The following is a 21,950-nucleotide window of genomic DNA, read 5'->3' on the forward strand; positions in this document are numbered from 1 at the left end:
TATTTAATAAAGAATTGATTTCTTGCGGCCAAAGGGCCAGGCGCGCCTTTGAACGCGCGTCCTTTCAAGCCTCCTTAGGTCCTAGGAAGCTTTCTGGGCGCAACCGTTTGGACAGGCAGTTTGGGGAAAGGAGAAGGCACCCCCAGATCCCGAGAAGGCGCCTCCTAGATTCCCGAGTCACCCCGCATGATTCCTGCTCGGAAATCTTTTCGGATTCTCTTCCTCCCTGAGGGGGCCCGATCGACTTGCCTTTCCTTTAACGCTCCAGCCTCTCTTGGGCTGCGACCCTTTCCTCGGACGTGCCTGCGCCTTCCCAGTCCTCTGCGTCCTCCACCTCCGGAGACGCTGTTTCCAGCGCCGGCCTTAAACCACCCTGCACCCAAGAGGCACCCAACCTCGTTGGGTTAGGAAAGGTCAGGCTCAAGCCTTTCAAGCCCCCAGAACGGCTCTTTCCCCCTTGACTGAGCGAGAGGCGCTGGAGCTGCTTGGGGCAAGGGAGATCGCCAAAGGAACCCCTCCTGTGTCGCCAGGCCCCCCTGCCTAAGTAGGAATAAGTAAGACTTGCTTCGGAGGAAACGGGAGCGCCTGTTGAGTATTAGCCAGGTGGTGCCGAAGGAGGACAGTTTGGGGGACGGGGACTGCATGCGGGCCAGGCCAACAGTGAGCCGGCAGGGCCCGCTCTTTCATCCAGAGATGCTTGGAAATGCCCCCCACCCACCCACCCACCCCGCCCACCGCCCTTGAGTTCAAGTGAAGCTCTCTGTTTGGAGCTTCGCCTCCAGTTGAGATTAGAAACAGGAGACCTCTTGCGCTGAAGGTGACCGCTTTGGAAACCCCTTTGGAGAGGCGAACTTTCCTTCAAAACGGTTCAGAACAACCTCTTGGGAACCAGCACAGCCCGGCTGTTTGGTCTCAATCCCTTAATCTGCAGCCACTCCAGGGCCACTTCTGTTTATTGCTGGAATTGGGCTCTGGCAAATCTCGGCCTTTGTTTGCCAGGCAAGAGAAAGAGGGAGGGCGAGGGCGAGGGGGAGAGAGACGCCCGGCTTCATCTTCTTCCCTCTCTTCTTCAAAGCTCGAGCGAGCTGGACTCGCTTGGGGTGTTTGTATTAGCAACACACATGTATTTCTTTTATTTGGGAGTAAATAGAGACCGGGTGTGTATAGAAAACAGCAGACACCAAGATATAAAAGTCCCCCGGCTGCCAGATTTGGTGGGGACCTTTTCAGAAGACCGTGGAGAGCGGAGATTAGAACACAGAACAGACGCCGCCCGCCCAGGACAAGCCGGCAGCTGGGGAGCCTGAGCAGCAGCCGGCGGGGAGGTTGGTATCCGTCGGCAACCCGGGATGATGCAGCGGGAGGACGCGGGTCCTTCGCCCGGCCCGGATCTCCCCCCCCAGGAAAGGTGCAGGGGGAGAGGACCCAGGCAGAGGAAAGGGGAGGGAGGTGGCCCGCTCAGCCGAGGCATGTGCTGGGGTGGGGGAAGGGGATGTGCTGCAGGATCTGCCCTCCCCCCCCCCCAATCCGCTGCAAGTGTCTCTGTAACAATCACTTTGCTCTATCGACTTAGCATAGTGTGTGCAAACGGAATGAGAAGCCCATTAAGAGCATTAACAGATTGGCCCGGCATAATACAGCAGCTCGTATTGATCGCCAAACGTCTGTAAAATATTGTTTCAAATGAATCTATTGTTCCTCTGTGCTCTTTTCGTCAGTGTTGATGACCTTGGGATGCTGGCAAACAGGCACATTATCCTTTCAGGGCGCCTATCTGGTTAAGCAACTCCCCCCCCCCTATTTTTTTTTTTTTTTTGCCAAGGAGTAGCGGGGGCTCCCAGGGAGCGGGGCTGCTGAGCCGCGCTAAGGGCTGGGCTTGAGGCTCAGAGCCACAGCGCAGAGGATGCAGTCGCTCCCCCCGACTCCGGGCGCCTGGTCCCCCCCCCCATATTACTTGGCTTGGAGGGGGGCGGATACTCGAAAAGCGAGCCTGTCGCCAACACCTTTCCGTCTGGAGCATATCACAAGCTGCGTCACAGGCAATGATGCCCAGTGGTCAGACTTTTGATTTTGGAGCTGGAAGATCTGGACCGGTCTCCTACTGCGGTCAAAGAGTCATGGCAGGGTGAGGTCTTTCTCTTAACCCCCTCGCCTACAAAACAGAAGCCATTTGCCCTAGGGCAAGGAAGCTGGCCGCTGGGAAGCACTGGAGAATCCTAACTTCAGGAGAAATTGTGATTTCAGCTTGGAGGGAGTTGGGAACGGACGGCCTCCTTGAGGCTGGCCCTGTGTTTATTCGTTTTCAGGGGGTGCAGAAACTCGCCGCTATGGCTCCAAACCGTGACAGGCGATTAGCGTCCGATCCCTAACACGGAAGGATCTCGAATGCTTAGCGCGCATTCGCGCCATTCAACCATCTTTTTGGTCTCACCATCAGGGCGGGAGGAGGAGCCGCCCCTTCAGTGAATCCTTGTAGGTGATGGAGGGGGCAGATTCTTGCTAGCTTGATTACACAGAGATGAGGAGGCCATCAGCATCTCTTCGAGCTGCGAAGGGCTTCCCCATTTTTGTGCATCAATCGCTGGCTAAAGGCAGGCTTAATTGTTTTCCTGGGCGGGTCAGCCTTCCAGCGCAGGCTCTCCTTCGCTTTGCTGAAATCTGTTTCCAAATCGCCCCCTGCGCTCAAGTCTCTTTGAAGAAGCCTGCACCCGGAGCAGCTTCCAACAAGTCAGTCTCATTGGGACTTGCTTACAGGAAAGCTTGCCGAAAGCTGCGGCACCGCCTTGGGAGTCAGCCCAAGAGAACACAGCCAGTACTATTCCCCAGTCAACGTGGATCAGACGACATCAGAGCAATACCTGTTTACTGACATTCAAAGAAGTTTTCCCTATTGACTTCCCAGAAATTCAGATGCGGCGACCGGAGCCATATGGAACTGAAACAGGGATGAGCAAGATTTGGGTCCAGTAGCACCTTAAAGACCAACTTGGTTTCCGTCGTATGAGCATTTGAGAATCAGAGATCCCTTCACCAGATAGGAGGTGTGGAAAAAGGAAGGAGTTTTTATAATCCTGGCAGAGGGTGGGAGGGGTATTGTAAATTAGTGTCAGGAAGCTAGCTAGCTCCTACTCTGGAAATCGGGTTGGTCTTGAAGGTGCTACTGGAGCCGAGTCTTGCCTTTCCACTACAGACTAACATCGCCGCCCTCCTGAAACAGGGGAGTCACCCAGGTGCCACCGCGATTTCAATTCTGGCATCACGGTTTAAAGAAGTAGCAGGCCCCAGCCACAAGAAGGCAAACGCCGTTGCTCTCAGGGGGAACACGATGGGTCCGCTTTGGCAGGCCCTTGTGGATTGCAAAGGGACATCCCTATTAGTCTGCGGTAGCAAAAGAAAACAAAAGTCCAGCGTCACCGTAAATATTAACAACTTCTTTTTCATAATGAAGTTTTCTGAGTCACAGCCCACTTCTTCAGACAGATGTGACTAGCCTGCGTGGTTAGAGCGTCAGTCCAAGATCTGGAAAGCCCAGTTTCGGATCCCCGCTCTGCCAGAGAAACTCCCCGGAGGACCTTGGGCCAGTCACACCCTCTCAGCCTCACCTACCCCACAGGGTTGTTGTGAGGATAAAATGAAAGAGAGGAGAACTATGTGAACTGCTTAGGGCCCTCTTGGGAAGAATGGCAAGGTATAAATAAACAAATAATAAACGTGGGGAAAGTTTATTTTATTTATCTGTAGTCCGCCTTTCTTACCCAGACTCAATGTGGATTACTCATTATAAATCAATACAATCCACAGGATGGGCCACCCAGTAGTCAACGCAATAGGATTCGGCTTGCAGAAATCTGCTGAGCAGAAATCTGAGACAAAGGTGAAACGAAGCAAAAATATTAACCCGACATATGGAACCAGATAGAAATTACATAGTAATATTTTCCCATATGATTTCCCAGCAGGATTTCACATATCTACCTAAAGAAGTGGGCTACGACTCAGGAAGGCTCATACTGAAATAAATATTGTCAGTCTTTAAGATGCCATAGGACTTTACCTTGTAAATTGTCAAGGGCGTCTGTGTCAGGAGAGTGATCTCTAACAAGGGGGGTCCTACCCTAAAATGTGAGGGCGCGTAGTAATCGGAACATTTCAATACAGCTATACTCTACTTTCAAAATCTCTCTCCTGTCTGCAACCAGCGTCCCCCTTTGCCTGTTGATAGCAAGCTTTCTCAGAAGTAATTCCTATTTTATTCAATTAGACTTACTCCTAGGGAAATGTTCTTCGGATTGCAGTCTTTGTCCGATGCAGAAGGAAAACGTTTTTTTCCAGATCCAGAGGAGTTAGCTGTGTTAGTCTGTAGTTGCAAAATAGTAAAAAGTCCAGTAGCGCTTTTAAGACTAACCAACTTTATTGAGGCACAAGCTTTCGAGAACCACAGCTCTCTTCGTCAGATGCATGCATCTTGTGCCTCAATAAAGTTGGTTAGTCTTAAAAGTGCTACTGGACTTTTTACTATTGCTTTTCCAGAAATCTGACGAGGGGAGCTCTGATTCCCAAAAAGCTCATACCCTGGAAATCAGTTGGTCTTGCTACTGGACGCGAATCTTCCTCATTGACTATGTGCAGGGAGTTGTCTAAATAATGTGAAATTCTACCCTCGGGTTGTACCTTGTTACTCGGCCTAAGATGCAGAGATTTTTCTTTGGAAATAAATACTGCCGGGAAAGGCTTCAGAGCACAGGGCAAGAACCGGAAAGATCTATTTCCTTCCTATGTGTTGACTAGGGGAGGGGCACATAGCAAAGAGGTTTCCAGTGTTATTGAACTAGCACCATCGCCCCCCTCTCCAAACCAGAGGAAACAATAGCCTTTCTCCCCCCAGCCCTTCGGAACTTCAGGATACATTATTGCAAGCAAAATTGCTTGGTCCTCGGGTAGGCCTTCCGTCCTCCAAGGCAGGGAACTGGGCATTCCTCGCAGAGGCATCTCTGGCTGGAGACCGTCGAGGCCTGCGATCCCGGGAGCCTCCTCTCTAAAAAGTCGGGCGGGGGGACTATATAGAAAAGATCCACCCAAACAGTCGAGGCTCACCTTCCTTAGCTCTGTGGAAAGCCTTTTACAACCTGGTGGTGCTTGCTTGGACAGAGACCCTCTGAGTTCGGTGGGGGTTATTTCCGAGGAAGCGGGTCTAGGGTCTAGGGTCTAGTTTAGCCAAAAGACGTCGAAGGTCTCAGTCCTTCCTATGCAAGCTTACTTGAGAGTTAATCCTACTGAACTCGGTGAGACTTGCTGTGTAAGTGCAGAAGCTTGGGCTGCCAGGTTGCAATCCTGCGTCTATTTGGAGTAAACCCCACTGAACTCAGTAGGACTTGCTTCTGAGTAAATGACCACATAATCTGAGTGTGAGAGGCGCAGGGCTGTACGAGAGACATCCCCACCCCCACGTACTACCGTGGAATTCTGGAGGCCAACCGATGAAATTGCACGGTACTTTAGTCAGGAATGATCCAAACGGATAATTATAAAGCATGAAATTCCTGACCTCTGGAATTGAAAGCCGGTGTGAAGTATTTCGCATTTGGTAGAGTATTGCTGGTTACATTGTATCTCCCCTTTCCTCCAAGGACCAGGCATGCTTCCCTGTTTCTCCTCACAACAGTCTTGTGAGGTAGGTCAGGCTGAGCGATGATAACCGCCCGAGGTCACTCAAGGAGCAATCCAAGCAGCTTTGCTGGGGATTGTTCTTAGGTCCGCAGCCTCAGCGAGCCCAGTGCCTAAGCGAGTTTCCTGTCTCCAGTCTCAAATGGAGATCAGGCTGGCCTTTAACTTCCTCCACTGTAGGACGATGCTTCCCACACAGCCGAGGTCCGAACATGCTGCAGGCTACCTGCATCTTTTCAGACTACAGGGGGAAGGGTCACACTTTCCAATCCTCCCCTACTTTACAACATAAACCCTCCCCGAGATTATGTATGTATTTATTTATATTTATATTCCGCTTTCTGACTATAAAAGTCCTCAAAGCGCCGGTTTACTGCGCTTTAAAAACACTTTTATCTATATTCTCACCACCACACACATTCTTCACACTGTATGAATATATTTCCCCATTGCTGAGTGAAGGCGTCAGGCCAGAGGGTCCCAAAGCAGAGAAACAGCGCAGCAGGGAAAGGTCTGAGCGAGAGCCTTTTCTCCTGAGGCGCCAGCTTTCCACCTGATGGGCGCTTTCCTGTACCAGGGAGCCCTCAGTCACTGCCCCAAGCAAGACAACACGTTCCTCCGTCAGGGCTCCTCTGCCCCTCTTCAGCCTACTGCTTAGGATAACCCATCGCTGAGCTTCTGCCCAGGTTCCTGCTGGCAGCTTTGGAGCCTTGGAGACCCGTAACAGTGCTGGTGATTTCTGACTAACAGACATCTTCCCTGGGCAGTTCTCTGGATTCCCAAGCCCCCGACTTTGTCTGTCTTGGGCCTTTTCGTTTGCTTCTCGGATCCTTGCTTGGTGGGTCTTTGCAGTATTTGGGGATGCAAAATGCAAATTTGTCTTTTTCAAGCCGGGAAGCGAGAGCTTCATCTAACCCTGCCCGCGTGCGAGTTACTCGGGTTTATTTTTAGCAAGCAACCTCTGGCAGTATTCCCCTTTGTCCCACAAAATCCGATCTGATTTCTGCTTCAGGGGCGAGGGAAAGAGTCCTCCCCCCCTTTTTTGGGCATGAACCTGAAAGCAGAAGCGATTAATCGATGATCTTCTTCGTGATGGTTGCTAGGAGGGAAAGTCAGTCGGATTCGATCAGGGCTCGGTGGGCAGTGAAAGGGCCCAATGCTGAGACCCAGGCTGCAAACGATCCGTGAGCCTCTCTCGGTTCAGGCGAGGCTTTCAAGTCGATCTCCACATGGTGATTTCTCTGATACTTCAGGCAGAGTCGCTGCCCCTAAGTGCTCCAGGATCGAGCAGTTGCTTGGTCGTGGTGGGCCAACTGAAAAGGCGCAAGGGAGGGCACGGCCGGATTTTTCGTGCAGAGGCAGCCAGTGCTAGGACGCAGCAACCGGGGGAGGCCTTCGCCCTCTCGATGGTCCCAGGGTAGCACCTTGGCCTACGCGTGAAACAAGATATTGGACTAGAGGGCATTGGACTAGATATTGGACTGGACTACTGCTCTGATCCAGGAGGGTTCTACTTGGTCCCTATTCAGTCAGGTAAACATCACAGAGTAAGGACGAGTTTAAGCTACAGAAAGGGAAAGGGCGAGCACAGAATGGGGATTCTGATCTGTGCAAAATAATAATAACAAGGCCATGTATTGCTGTTTTTCAGGACCAAAGGAAATGACGCACAACAGCAGGCAGCTTCCCAGTTCTCCAGAACTCTTACTAAGGTGGGGGGGAGGGGGGCTATGCCTGAGGTCAGGAGGCATCCCAACCCCGGGCCTGATAAGCGTCCTGTGTGGAATGCTGAGCAGCCGGCATGCAGATTTAGAACGGCGTCCACATACCTGGCAGCATTCCACGCGGGGTGCTTACAAAACAAGACCTGAAAATGTCTCACCTCCACCACTCCCCTTAACATCCCACCCGATAAAGAGTTCTGGAGAGCCCAGAAGCGGCCATTCCGCTCTGCGTAATCGTAATTGGCCCCAATAAAGCTGTTAGGTGGCCTTTGTCTTTTGGATTTTGCTTCCAAACGAGGCCTGGACAACCGCTTTCTCATTGGATAGACTATGGGTTAGCGTTCCAATCTTACGCTCTTTTAAGACCTACTGGAGTCCGGAAGCTAAAAGGGCAGGCGTTCAGTTGCAGCCTGCTTGGGGCCATGATTACATCGGGGAGGGGTCCTTGTGTGAATCACCACCACTACCACGGTCCTGAGGGAGGGAGCAGGGGTGAACTTCGAAGGAGTCCTGAAAATAAGCCGTCCCCCGCAGTGTCTCTCGGGCCTGGTCACCTGGTCTCAGCTAAACTCTGATATTCAAAAGAAATCCGAAGGATCTCTGGCTCTCCTCAAGCCCACTCGCCTTCATGATGGAGTGGAAGCATCAGGTTTTCATCAAAGTTCTATTAAGTGAAACATAGGTTGCGGGGCACCCTCTGATTGAAACAGTTTAAATTTTAATTGTGTTTTTAATTTGACATATAGTTGCAGAAAGGAATGACACTACAACGCCAAGGGGCGGTCGATTTTCTTAATTTCTCCCCGAGGAATTGATGAGTCTATCAGGCCACTAGATTGGAAACACATTAAAGCTCTCTGGTTAGGTTGTTAATTGGAACTTGATGGATAGGGGGGCCTCGGATAGGCTATGCTGATCCAATCTGCCTGACTTTCTGTTTTCCAATAAATTACACAATTCATTTTCCAACCACAGATTACATAAATTGTACGCCGCTCCGGCTCGCTTTTTTCAAAATGGGGAGCCTTCTCTTCTTTCCACATCTCTCCCCCACTTCTCTCTACGTTTCCAACCAAAGCCTATTGCGAGATGTCATTTGCACCAAAAAACGGGCAGCAGAGCTTCTTGAATGAAAATCGAAACATAATCAACGTTTATACTTAGAAAATTTATTGAGATCATTTTCTCTGGTATTTCCTTATTTTAAAGTTTGGACGCTCCATATATCATAATCCACACGTGGCAAAAGGGGGGCGGGGGGAGCCTGTGTTTAATATTTATCGAAGCTTGATTCGGAGATCAAACTTGTTTATGACTTCATCTGTCATTCCAGGGGGAAAACCTGCTCCCGAGATTACAGGCTCTCAACAAGCCTATTTTCCAAGCGCCGCAAAAGCAGGGGAGATCAATTTTTATTAGGGACCTTTGAAAGCTTGCTCAGGGCCACTTGAAGAGCCCAGCCGGCTCCCGAGCTGCAGTTTCCCAGCTCCAAACCGTGTTTTGCTTTGGAAAAGTTGCTCTGACTCTAACCGTTAGTCTAAGGTGACTTTCCATTTGGCCTCGTTCTTTTACTGGGGGGGGGGGCTTGATTAGAATTGGGGGGGTCCCCGGAAATTGCGTCCAGATGTTATTTGGAGCATAGGTGGAGTTCATAGCGAGGGTTCATCTAGGCACTTGCAGAGTGCACTTCCCCCATCAATCCACTCCTATATAGGCGAGATCAGGGAGGAGGGCAAGACTTCCAGAGCGGCTGGTGGCGGTTCAGGCTTGAGGCCTTGCACATCTCCCCACCACTAAATAGTCGGTAACTGACATAAGGAACAAGCCTGCGAGAGAGGCACTCAAAAGCGACTGGCCTTTACAGACTCCAGGATACTGCTTAGCGAGATGTCACCCCCTTGAGAGCGGCCTTCCCAACCCGAACTGTTTCAGAGGGGGGGGGGGGAGAGCGCTGCCCTCCCATTGCTATTGGCCGTTGCGACGCCTCGGAGTCCAGCAGGGTGGCCAGCAACCGCCCAAACCGAGGGGCAAGAAGGGGAGGGCCAGCGTGAGGGTCCTTTGTGTTTTGGGAGGCTCCTGCGGCGGTTCATCCTCCCGCTAATCCGCAGGGGCGGGGGGCAGCCGGCTCGGCCTGGACGGACAAAGGGGTATCATCAGGCTGGCGGCCAGAGCTTGGGCTGAACCGGGGCTCTTCCCGAAACCTTCCTTTTGACTAGTCATGCTCATCCGTGGAACTTGTGATTTAAGCTGCTGCCGTCGCCGTGGCTATGAGCCTGGGGGTTTAAGAGCAGCGCCTTCATAAGGCTGCACTTCTCGGCATAAGTTCCAGTTGGTGTGAAGGGGCCCCAGCCTGGGCTCGCCGCCAGCCAGTGGGGCTTCCCGCGAGCTGCAGCCCCGGCCCTTTCCCCTTCGGAGCAGTCCCTCCCCGCGGCCGGCCGGGTGCCTGTGTGTGCCGGAGCCCCCGGCCCAGCCTCCGGCCCGGTGTCCTTCGGAGCGCGGCTGCGGCTCCCTCTATCGACCAGAGCGCCCCAATCAAAGGCCGACGAGCCGGAGACGCGCCGCTCTGCGCCCGGCGGAGGCTTCCCAAATCAAACAAAAAATCCATATAGTCAAATGGCTGTTGATGAGGATGATGATTTCCAGGCGTCCATAAAGGCCGTCGACAAAGCCGCTCCGATTGCAATATCGGCTCCTCTCTTTTCTCCTGACAGATGTGGCCATTTAACAAGTTTCGGCTGAAACGGGTGTATAAAAAGCACCCATTTAGCTCTGACAGGGCAGATTTCACGCCCTGTCTGCCCCGGTTGTAAATTCTCCGCCACCTCTTCGCCAGGCCCAATATATCACCGCTTCACCCAGGGCTCCTCCTGCCTGGCCGGAGCAGAGCATATGCCTCGTTTTAACTCGCCGCTCTGCTGCAAAGGAGCCAGCGGCCAAAAAAAAAAAAAGGAGGGGGGGTCTACTGGGCAACAATGGCCTCTGCTTCAGGGCCAGCCAGGTTTCCTTGGAAGTAAGTCCCAGTGACTTGAAGGCGAGTGACTTCCAAGCAAAGGTCTTTCGGCTTCCCCTTATGCTTGCTCGGGCCTCAAATATGGATTTTTAACTGGTTCCATGCCATTCTTCCTATTACCTTTGAGCTCAAGAGCATAGAAAACTCGCCCTAGAGTTTTAGAAACCTCCGAGAAATAGACGACAGGGCTGTCAGCGGCAAACAGTTCCGTGATTCCCTCATGGTCAGAAGGGGCATACCCCGGTTGCTGGGGAGGCCTCACTGGCCTGGCCGCTGCTGGACACAGAATGCTGGTCGGATCCAGCCAGGCTGCCCCTTCAAAAAGACCACTGAGGTTGCTTCTTCCAATGCATCAACACCCTGAGATCCCTGCCTCGTAGGACGATCGGTATGCAGAAATAAGAAGCAAGGGCAGAGTTGTTTTTGTTTCCCCATTCCTCCTTGATAAACTCTTGGAAGATCCCTTTTCCGGCCACTAAGTAGTCTCTCCTCCTTTTCGGCGGCATGGCTTTACTTGGAAACAGGTCTATGCGTTTCACCGAGATTTACTTCCAAGTAAAGATGCTTAGATTTACAGCAGGGCCGCCTGGCTAATCTAAAGAAAACCGAGTAACTGCTTTATCTCGCAGCTAGACCGCTCGATCCTGTGCCTGTTCATGAGTCGTGTTTCAAGGGGGCTTGCTCCCTAGTAAGGGCAGTGCTCGCTCTTGCAGCCTTGGCTTGCCTGCATCCTATGCAGAGCTGCCGGATTTGATTCAGTGTATAGGATCCGGCGGCTGTATCATTTCAATAGCATTGTGTTCTCCCAGCAGCCTGGGTAACGTCGCTAAGAACTCTAGTGATTCAGAGGCGAAGCTGAAATTGCCCGAGGCCAAAGACGGAATCCGTGGCAGAGGCAGAATCTGAGCCCACCCGGCACAATTATGTGACCTTAGGAATTTCTCCCTATCAAAGGCAGTACAGAGAAACAGTGATAAGAAGTGTTCAGTTCTTATTGGGAAGTGCTCAAGATCCCTTTTTATGGCTATAGCCTAACCCTATTCCTGTTTACTCGAAAGTAAATTCAACTTGTTATAATAGTAACTTCCAATCATTCATTCACAGGATTGCAACTTCAGCTAGTTAAGCTGAGTATATTTCTACAACCCTTTGTACTTACAGTCACTCAGGTCCCGCCTCCCTTATATTTTTGCCAAGTGTGGAGTAACAGTAGATCGCTGGGACAATTAATCCAGAAGTTTTATAAAGTCCTGAACTTGTTCACCTGTCTATAAGTATTGTTTACTTGGAATTGTCTTAGATCTATAGAGCATGTCAGTTTCGGGGTAATCTTCCCCGCTGGCAAGACAAAAAGAGAAATTCGTAGATTTTGTGGGGTTTATTTGTTTTCTGCTCCTAGCAGACCTCTTCCCTCTTAGCTGGCAAGGCTTACTGAACGTCTTTGCAAATGACTGTTTCTGTTAAAAATGAGTAACTCCAGCTTTCTACAAACGATCCTAGATGGTTACTTTGGGGATATATCGGAAGAAGGCCACACAGGACATTATGTTATGGGTGGGATTCTCCAACGAGAGGAAAGGGCTCTCCTTCAGGCTTGTACTTGGTGGTTCGAAGACTCTGCTATTATTTTCTGTACTGTTCCCGGGATCTGGGATGGATAGCAGCAGTATAATACAAACAAAATCTGTATGCAGTGTATGTGGAGTGCTTGAGAAGTGAACTTTCGAGGTACTTCGTGCTGAGTCAGGTCAGCGATCCAGCTAGTCCAGGATTGCATTGAGACTTGCACAGGGTCCTTCCTAGCCCCAGAGATCTTTCAAAAGAGCCCCTCCCCCCATGCAGCAATGGGTATCGGTCAAAAATAGTGTTGGATTTAGAATCTCGGAGGCAAGAAACTGCCGACTCTGAGAAACTCTAGAGCTGCCAAAAACAGAAGTACAAGTTTTCGTCTTTTTTTTTTTAAAGGAAGCTATCTTCTACTGGGTCTGGCTATCAAAAGCCCTCTTAAGCCTTTTTTTAAACTGGAGACGGCATATGGGTTATTTGCAAGTAAGAGTGTACATTGTCATTCTCAATATAGTCGGCATATCAGAAGCTAGGGGGGGGGAGCAGTGAAAATCAGTGGGACATGGCTGTCCTTAGATACAAAATCTGTAGAAAACAATAGAGGGGCATACTGGCGGGGGGAGGGGAATTTATATTTCAAAGAGGGCACGAGCTAGCGGAACAAACTCATAGAGTTGCTGTGGCTCAAAAAGTAATGCACTCAAATGTAATGACACTGTCACCCCTGCCCTGTGCCTCGAAGGGCGATCTTGAGATAGAGAAAAACAAATCAGGGAGGCAACCGGAGGAGAAAATGGTATAATGATGGGCGCCTTCAACGATCTTAATATTGACCGAGTAAATGATCGCTGGGGTCATGACAAAGAGGATGCTCTGGTCATGACAACCCAAGATTTGATCCGGATTGGTTCCCAGGATCAGGTGCAAAATATAAGTCTTGTGAAGCCATTTGGGAACATTGATCACAGTAGTATTACATTTAACATACACATGTCCTCGAGGTCCAACAGTCACATTACATTTTTAAAAAGGAAACTTCTTTTTAAAAATGAGAGCATTGGTTAAAAGGAAGTTGAAAGAGAGGGTCAGATGGGTCAAATCTTTTTAAGGATGCTTGAAGGTTATTTAAAACCACTATAATAGCTGTTCAGATACAATGTATACTAGGTATATTTAGAGCCAAAGATGCTGAACAAGGCAAGAAGTCTTCCTGTAAAAAGTGGAAGTATTGCCCAAATGAGGAGAATTAAATGGAGCCAAATATCTGGCAAAAAAAAAGCAGACAGGAAGAAAGTAATGAAGAAAAATAAAAGAAACAACAACATTTTCACTAAAACTGACCTCTTTTCTAGAGGATTGGAGTCAACCCGACACCAACTTTTAAAAATGGATCCAGGGGGAGTCAGGAAACCGCAGACTTGTCCGCTGGCCCAGGTAACTACAATGATTAAATTTGTTGAAGAATAAGATTTATTGAAGAAGAGTTAGCAGGCCCTTTGCAAAGGACAGTCCTGTCTCCTCTACCTTCTAGGCTTTATTCTATAGTTATGTAAAATGACTCAAGACTCAATAGAGATAATACACCTGGATTTTGTTGAAAACCTCTCTGGCACACAAACTTAGCAGTTGGCTCCAACATGGAACATAGGGGATCAGTACTGCAATGTTGTAAGTGAACTGTAAATATGAATTGTAAATGATCTGGAGTCAGAGAGGAGTGTAAGTGAGATTTCTTCATTTGCAGATGACACCCAATTATTCAGGATGGTTAAAAACTCAGTTGGCCGCGAAGAGCTCCAAACTGGGAGACAAAGTGGCAAAAATGCAGTGTAAATGTCCATAGATGTTTATTGGGGGCAAACATCTTAACTTTAGACATAGGCTGATGGGGTCTGACTAGCCCCTACCTAAAAAATCAGCCTGTTGTGGATCGTTTTATTTAAACGTGTAACTCATTTACCTTGGCAGTGAAATAGGCATATTATTAGGAATGGGACTAAAAACAGCATCACAGTATCTTTGTCGTGCTGCAGCCACTTTGGGGTATTGATTGTTCATCCTGGTTGCCACATTAAACAAAGGTTAGTGCGGAGCTGGGAAAGGTGCAGAAAATGCAACCGAAATGAATTCTCAGGGACTGAAGCAATTTCCTCAGAAACGGAGAGGAAAGCGTTGGGACTTCCTGGGGAGGGGCGGGGGGCACACAAGACCACTGATGGCTGTGATATTTATAAAAGTAATCATAGCGTGAAGAAAGTGGATACAGAAAAGACCTCTTTAATAACAGCTGATCTACGAGTTGGCAGTCGGTTCAGAACCGAGGAGGGGCTTTCAAAGATGCCCTCTTCTACAACTGGGTGAGGGCCAGTGTTTCAAGCGGCTTGGGAGGGGGGAACTTAAGGGGATAAGAAAAATAAAGCAGCTGTGGAAGGCGGATGCGGGCCTAGATGTACCCGCCAGGCAGAGCTCTCCTGGTCTTCCCATACCGCTTGGGTGATCTCTGCCATTTACTCCTGCTCTCCTCCCTAAGAAGGCACCAATCCCCTCCCTGCTTAACTCTGCCCTGCGCCCAGCTAGCCTCGTTCTGAGAGATGCAGAGCCACCCCTGGCCCCAGACTTTCCCCTTCCTGGGCACCCATAGGAAGTCCAATGCCGCTTCCAGATTTGAATCCCCACTCTGCCATGAAGCTCGCTAGGTGACCAGCGCTTCACAACAACCAGCATGGGAAGCAGGTTAGACTGAGAGAATGCCTGACCCCCCCCCCCCAGTCTCGTAGGACAGCAAGGCTTTGAAGCCTGTCCTAGCGCAACACACACTAAGCATGATATCAGGAAGAGCAGCTCGGTGGAAGAGAATGTTGATGCTATAGCGCTTTTGCCTGTTCCATGTGGTAGTAGTAAGTTGGTAGTAAGGATACTTCAGTGTACATCGAAGGGCTTCATAAAAGAGCGTTTTATTTTTATGGTCTCCGAGGACAAGCCTTTGACAGAGCGGCGTAAGTAAAAAAGGAGACCCATCGGCCCAAGAGGTTGATAGCCTTCCATCCCATCCAGATTGCTTGCGAAACGTCACAAGGAGCAGACACAGGGGAGGCCTACTTGGGGCCAGTGACTTATTTTGTTGAACCTGAAAGCAAAACTAGCCTGAAATGTGCCCGGGCACAGAAAATGTGCTGGCTCTTGCTTCGAATTAAGCCTACAGGAAGTTCCTTCCTTCCTTCCCCTTCCTTCGAGGAGTATCTGCACACGCGGTGTAGAGAAAGTAGCCAATCTTCTTTGCAGATTTTCGAAGGACAAATTCAACACACAGCCATAGGTGTCGGATAGCCTGCCTCAGGGTAGAAAGGAGGCCCCAGGTCATTTGGCGGAATCTCTTCGGGTTAGAAGACGGGCACAGGTTACTCGGCCTGGTCTCGGAACCTATCTGGGAAGGACCATTCCTGCTGGCCTGCCAGTGTAGGGGAGGTACTCTAGGTGTGTTTAGTTCCTACGCTGGCCCATTTGATTTAATCTCAAGTAAGAGCATATAGAACTGAGCTTGAACCCAAGAGACAGGCAAGTTAATCTTGCCCAGTGAAGACAACAGAGAGACTTGCGGCACTTTAAATGCCAACCAACGGGTCCCAGCACCTGTCTTCACCAAAGGTCGAAGAAACTTCTCCTGTACGGGTCCAAATGGGTTATAGTCCCTTGCGTGGCTCAGTGGCAGAGAAGGTCTCAGGTTCAGTTCCAAGACGGTCTCCAGTCGACCTTTAGTAGATGTGAAAGACCTTTCCCTGAAACCCCGGCAAGCCGCTGCCAGTCAGAGCAGATTGTCCTATCTGATAGACTGAGCATCTGACGCAGCGAAAGGAAGCCCGGTGTTCCACGAACGTTTTTGCACCCGTCCCCGCCCCCCCCAAAAGTACTCTTGCTCAGCGCCAGCGTTTTTTGTTGGTGTTCCACTGGGCGGGGATTCCCTCTGCCCTTTGAATTCAGACTGGTTCTTAAACTGGACGGTGAGCGAAGGGTGCAGACCAGGCAACTGGGAGTAAAACAGCAGTCCCTCTCATTCGAAAACTCATCCTATCCCTGTTCGAACCAATTCCGGAGTCTCCCTTCCACTTCCGAGTGGGCCTCCAGGTCCGTCATATTCCTGGCGGTGTTGTACACTACAGCCCAGTGTCTGTACCTTTCTGAGCGTTAAACACATAGCACGGCATACCGTTTTTGCAGCTGAAGTGGCAGGAGAAAACTCCACCTGTTCAGTTCCTGCCTGTCCCGCTGTCCTTAAAGCGGCCTTTAATCTAAAGGAGATGGGTAGCAAGGGTGGCTTAGTTCCATAACTGCAACGGATGAAAGGGTGTACGAGATTTAGTTACTGCGGAGGTAATTCATTTGGAGCCAAGGCGCCTGATCTGGTGCGCAGGAGCTTCTTTCTGCTCCTGCGCTCCAGAGAAGCTGCAGCCGCTCCCCCCGCAGGCTTTGGAGGGAGCCCGGGCCGGCTGCGGAGAGCTGAGTGAAGGACGATCCCTTACATTGTGTTTCAGAGCGGGGTCTTTCCGGGTTAATGAGCTGACATCATGATTAAAGCTGACCATTTGTAATGTGTCTGGAGCCTGTTGAAAAGCACTGAAAAGGTTAATGCGGTAAAACAGGACAGCACCTGCCCCGCACGAGGAGGGGAGGAGCTGGGCCACTTTCCCCTAATCAATTAGGCCCCTTAATGAGCCCGGCTAGCAGTTGAGGAGTGAATGATCGTGCCGCGGCTCGGTCGTCATCTCGCCATCCCTAATTATTTTATAAGCGCCGGATTCAATATGCCAGGCCCAACACCGGGCTTGGAGTTAATGAAAATGTCATTTGGAAACGTCTTGACATTTGTCTGTATTGATCTGGATTTTGCTTTTATCTCTCATTATGTTGGGGGGGGGGGAAATAATCACCCCATTAAGAAACCCCATCTGGCCCACGGGGGGCCTCCCTCGCGTGAAGGAGAGGAAGAATCTGCCTCCAGTCCCCACCTCTCTCCTTAACCACCCGCCAGTTCGCGGTGAGGGGAGGGCCGGCGGGGCCCTTTGAACCAAGCCTCGCCCTTAGCCACAGTCCTGGGTCGGGGGGAGTTAATTTGGAAGGTTCCAGTGCTTAGTTTCTAAGAACAGATGGGGCTCAGTCCGGCCGGCAGCAGTCCCCTGGCGCGGCCTCTCTTCTTCTCCCCAGCCCCAGAGAAAAGCTGGCTTGTAGAGAGAAAGGCAGGCCACACATGCTCAGAGGCACTGTTGTCTTTGTTGCCGCCTCACGTTTTAGGGCTGAGTCCTGATATCGAAAATAGGCTAGAAAGAGATAAATTACACCCCGATCACAAGGGAATATCAATGGTTGAAGGACTTCTCAGCAGAAAATGTCGAGTCTGTTCAGGACCTTGGCACACAAAACGATGCATCACCACAATATCAACCGCAACAATTCTCAGTCTGCATTTTCAGAGATCAGTCAGGGCAGGGCTTAGCTGGGTGTCAGTGTTTAGTCAGGGGGCGTTTTTGATCATGGGAACGGCGCCTTTCCCTCTTCCCACCCCAAGGAAGCTCAAGTATCTAGAATGTAAAGCGGGAGTTTCCCAGAAATGACTTTGGGGGACCTGAAACCTCAATACCTCGCGAGTTTGACCTTGTTCCTATTATCCCCGGCAGGCGAACAATGCCATCCTGAAGGAGAGTTACACCTTCTAAGTTAATTGAAACCGATAGGTTTAGAAGAGTGTAACTCTGCGTAGGAGGTGATGGGGTGAGGCTGGGGAGAAATCCGAACCCGGGTCTTTCCCTCTTTGGATCCAGGAAGATATGCACAAAGCAATGCCGTTTTAACTGTAAAGACTCCCTAACTATTCTTGCGTTCAATTCGCTTTATAAAACTCATCCAAGTATTATTTCGCTTGTCAAAATTTGCCCGCGTCGTTGTTTTAACTGATGCAATTCGAATCTCAGCAAACTGAAAACGTAGTTAATCCAATCAGGTCCGGCACCCAACAGACAAATCCTTCATCATCCACACACTCTGGCTACTTCGAAGCGAATAGGAATAGAAAGCTTTAATGCCGAGGAGGGCCGTTTCTGTTCTTTATATTACATCTTAATCCCCAGTCTTCCCAGTCTAGGATAGCAGAACTGGAACTGGTTTGAGATACATGGTTTAAGGATGTCAGCTACCGCGGAGACATTTGGGACCAACCAACCGCTTTGTTGTCGAAAAGACTAGGTTAGCCCTTCTCAGTTACTCATACCAACCACACTACATCGCAAAGGCAATTCTGAGCTAGATTCCACCCCCCCACCCCTCTCCGCAGGTCTTGTATGACTGGGAAGCAACGGCTTTAATCAAATCACAACTCCATCACATGCGGGCAAGTCTGCTTCTCCAAGGTACCGCTCTAGGTAAACAATAAAAAATTATAAAAATCTCATTGATGGTTTTTGACAACTCGGTTTCAGCAGCACCAAGATGGTGCCCCCTCCACTCTCAGCTGAAAGTTTCTAAGGACTTTTACCGAACAAGAGTTTTTCTTGACGGCAATCAAAGTTGTACAAAGTCAGAAGGAGAGGAACGATTATATTACAGTCATTGGAAGGCATTTTTTGTCAATTCCATCAGAAAGCCCGAGTAATTGCCTATTGTTATATATGTCCTTTAAAAAATAAAAATAAACCCTGCGCCTTTGAGATGGATTACATCCCACGGGGGAGATTAGAGATGTACCTGCCCGAGTTTGGGAATGGCAAGACATTTCTCAGCTTCGATTGCAAGCCCCCATTGATGATGCTTTGCTGCCAGCTCTTCGCTAGGCAGCTTGGCGCCAGACAAGTTGAATGCGTGTAGTCTTTTCATTTCTCCTGCAGTCTCCCATCCATGGAGAGGCTGCGGCTCTGGCTGCCCCCCTCCTCTCTCCCAGGGGATGTCTATCCAGCAGGCCGGGGGCTTGGCAGCAAGGCTAAAACGCCGGACTTCATTCGTGTACAGCCCCGCCCCCCGGAGTTTTCGATTGACATTGCGAGACAAGATATTATTGGGGGTAAAGGTGAGGGGGATAATGAAACAGCCATTTTATTAAGGGTTTTTTTTTTGGTTCTACTATCCTTCTGCTTTAAATACTACTGTTTCCTGTGATGTCTCCAGTCAATCCACTTTTCTCCATCGTATCCCAAGTTTTGGCGGATTCGTAGGCTTTTGTTCGGAATTAAGACTAAATAAATGCGGCGGCGTTTGTGAAATCTACGTTGTAACAAAAGGGGACACTGGGATATTTTAATTCTGGAAAATGGATGTTGCCTAGTAACCTATTCAGCATTTTCTCTGGGGAAACAAAAAAAGGACATGTAACCTACAGATGGTTTAGCACTTTCCTGATCCGTCTCAGTCCTGCAGCACATACTTCGAAGTAAGTTCCACCAGTTCCAAATGTGTTTATTTTCGAGTAAATAGTGGAAGAGAGCAACCTCTGCCCTCATGAAAATATTACTGTGCGATCAAATGTTGAACACACATGCAGTCAGGCCCTGGCATATCTTGAGCGCGAATCAAATACTACGGTTTACAAAGCAATCTGATCATACCAAGCCTCATTTCGTTATTCAAAATAACAGATTCAGGCCACGTAGATTCACCCAGATTCCACTCTAAAAGATTATAAACGAATTGGGAGGGGGGACTGAGAGGCACGTCAAAGCTCTGTAGACGAAGTATTCATTTTTTTTTTATCCTCCAGCTAGACCGCCGCCCCCCTTCTTTTTTGCCTGTTTAAGAGAAGCTGCGATCCGCTTACGTCGGTTTCGTGGCCCAGAACAGTCAGCCGGCTGACGGCGTTCTAGAATTTTGAAACTTTCCGGGACTGCTTTGGCGCTTGTGATTGGCCGAGGCGGATGTAACCTCCATGCAAATGAAGCCACGCCACCCCGCCGCCTGGAGATCAATAGAGATCTGAGAGAGAAAGGAGCATGCATTCAGGCTCGGCAAGCTCAAGGAAAACCTGCCCAGGCACGCCAAAAATAGTCCCCCAAAGTGGTTCCCCCCAAGCCAGGCGAGGTAGCCAAGCCCACGAGGCAGCCCCCACACCCTCAGGCGAAAGTCCTCAGTGTGTCTCTAAAGCGAGAGCTCTTTTCCTCTTGTTTCTTATGAATCCAGGATGAGCAACAAAGACGACCCAAGCAAGTGTTGTCCCGCGACAGCTCCGATCTCCAGTTTTACAATCCAGTCCATTTTAGGCAGCAGCAGCACCTCAGAAGGAGGCAGGGAGCCCCCTTCTAAGCAGGCAGCCTCTGCCTGGCAAAGCAGGAAGAGGAGCCTGTCGGTGTCTTCGGAAGAAGAGGAGCCGGAGGAGAGCTGGAAACATCCTCCTTGCTTCTGCCCGGATTCGCACGGCCCTAAAGAAACGTGCCACAAACACCAACCTATCAGTTTCACGTGTCTCAGTAAGTATTGGACAAAAGCTTTGCTTGCTAATTAGGAAGGATGAGACGGAGGTACATATTGTACACATTTTCTGATGGCGGTTGCATTAGGGGAAGACCGAGAAGGATCTGTGTGTTTTTTAAATTGGCTCTGCAGCTATCTATCCGCAGCCTTGTTTGAACGGCAGTCATTCTAAGCGCCCCTGCTTTTAGGAGGAGAAATTGACTTAGACGATGTCTGGAATGGAATAGGTTGTGGCCAGGTCGGAAGCTCAGAGCATCGGAGGTTTAGGTGTGTAACTAAAAATAAGATAGGGTATTTAAGCTGTTTCAGTTATTTATTCTTTTTAAGTGTCTTTGCTGGATTTGGTGTATGCAGAGTAAGGGCATGTCTTCAAAAGAAAGCTTTTATTTCAGTTTATCCCGCCGTCTCCAGCTATAATTTCGGGAGATATGGTTGGTTTATTGCTATGGAGAAGGGTGATTTTATTTAACTGTCTTGAACAAAAGAGAATGAATTAGTTTTCTTCGGGATTCTCAAGTGCATAATTCTGTGAATCGCAATAAAGTCCGGATCTTACCCTTCCAATACAGTAGAAAAACAAGCATCTTAAAGCAACATATAAAAGACCTACAACCCGATCCTGGGCATGATTACTCAGAAGTAAATTCCATTGAACTCATTGCACTTGTTTCCAAAGGAAGCATAGATCAGCAGCCTTAGAATTCTAAATAAAAATGGCATGTAGATTATACTTTAAAAGCTGCACTTCTCGATAGACTTACTCGTGAGTAAGGCACAGGGGTTTAATGGGGGCTACAGTTTGAATACAGCTACGTGTTATTTCACCAGTCGATAACAAAAGAAGGGATGAACTTAGAAAGATGGTTAAAGCACAGCCAAGCTGGAACTGTGGAACAAGTTTATTCCTTTGATGTTATGTTTTGTTGTACTCCGCAGGGCTAGTATGATGTAAAATGTGTTTCTCTCTCTCTCTTTTTATTTCCTTCTCTTTCCAAGGCAACCCTAAGGGCAACGGCGCTGCGCTCGGCTCCGAAAGGACTCCGCCTTTTCTCTCGCAATCCCAGCAAGACTTTAAGGAAGAAAAAGAGAAACATTTCCCCCCCAACTCTCCGACTTCGGGGGACAGACAAAGGGAGGGAGCGGACAGACAGGCTAGTTCGGCCAAAAAGAAGACGCGCACGGTTTTCTCCCGCAGCCAAGTCTACCAGCTGGAGTCCACCTTCGACATGAAGCGCTACCTGAGCAGCTCGGAGCGGGCCTGCCTAGCCTCCAGTCTGCAGCTGACAGAGACCCAGGTGAAAACTTGGTTTCAGAACCGCAGGAACAAATGGAAACGGCAGCTCTCGGCGGAACTGGAGGCTGCCAACATGGCCCACGCCTCGGCCCAGACTTTAGTGGGGATGCCCCTGGTCTTCAGAGACAATTCCCTGCTCAGAGTGCCCGTGCCCAGATCCATCGCCTTCCCCGCTCCCTTGTACTACCCGGGCAGCAATTTGTCGGCCTTACCGCTTTATAATCTCTACAACAAGATCGACTATTGA

At 49.6% G+C, this 21,950-nt stretch overlaps 1 protein-coding gene across 1 annotated transcript; it reads left to right on the plus strand.

Annotated features, from left to right (window-relative positions):
- The first annotated feature begins 1,287 nt into the window (after positions 1–1,287).
- Positions 1,288–21,950, plus strand: HMX2 (H6 family homeobox 2). Its single transcript, XM_054984161.1, has 3 exons — positions 1,288–1,325; positions 20,119–20,405; positions 21,406–21,950. The coding sequence occupies exons 2-3, from the start codon at positions 20,120–20,122 to the stop codon at positions 21,948–21,950; spliced, it is 831 nt and encodes a 276-aa protein (XP_054840136.1). The 5' UTR covers positions 1,288–1,325; position 20,119.

The sequence above is a fragment of the Eublepharis macularius genome, chromosome 6 (genome assembly GCF_028583425.1).
Source record: "Eublepharis macularius isolate TG4126 chromosome 6, MPM_Emac_v1.0, whole genome shotgun sequence".
Taxonomy (NCBI): Eukaryota; Metazoa; Chordata; class Lepidosauria; order Squamata; family Eublepharidae; genus Eublepharis; species Eublepharis macularius.

What these genes read in the sequence shown, in the direction of transcription:
- HMX2 (XM_054984161.1), top strand. Translation starts at nt 20,120, where the DNA reads ATGAGCAACAAAGACGACCCAAGCAAGTGTTGTCCCGCGACAGCTCCG. An exon ending in TATCAGTTTCACGTGTCTCA is followed by an intron (nt 20,406 to 21,405) that starts GTAAGTATTGGA and finishes TCTCTTTCCAAG; the next exon opens with GCAACCCTAAGGGCAACGGC.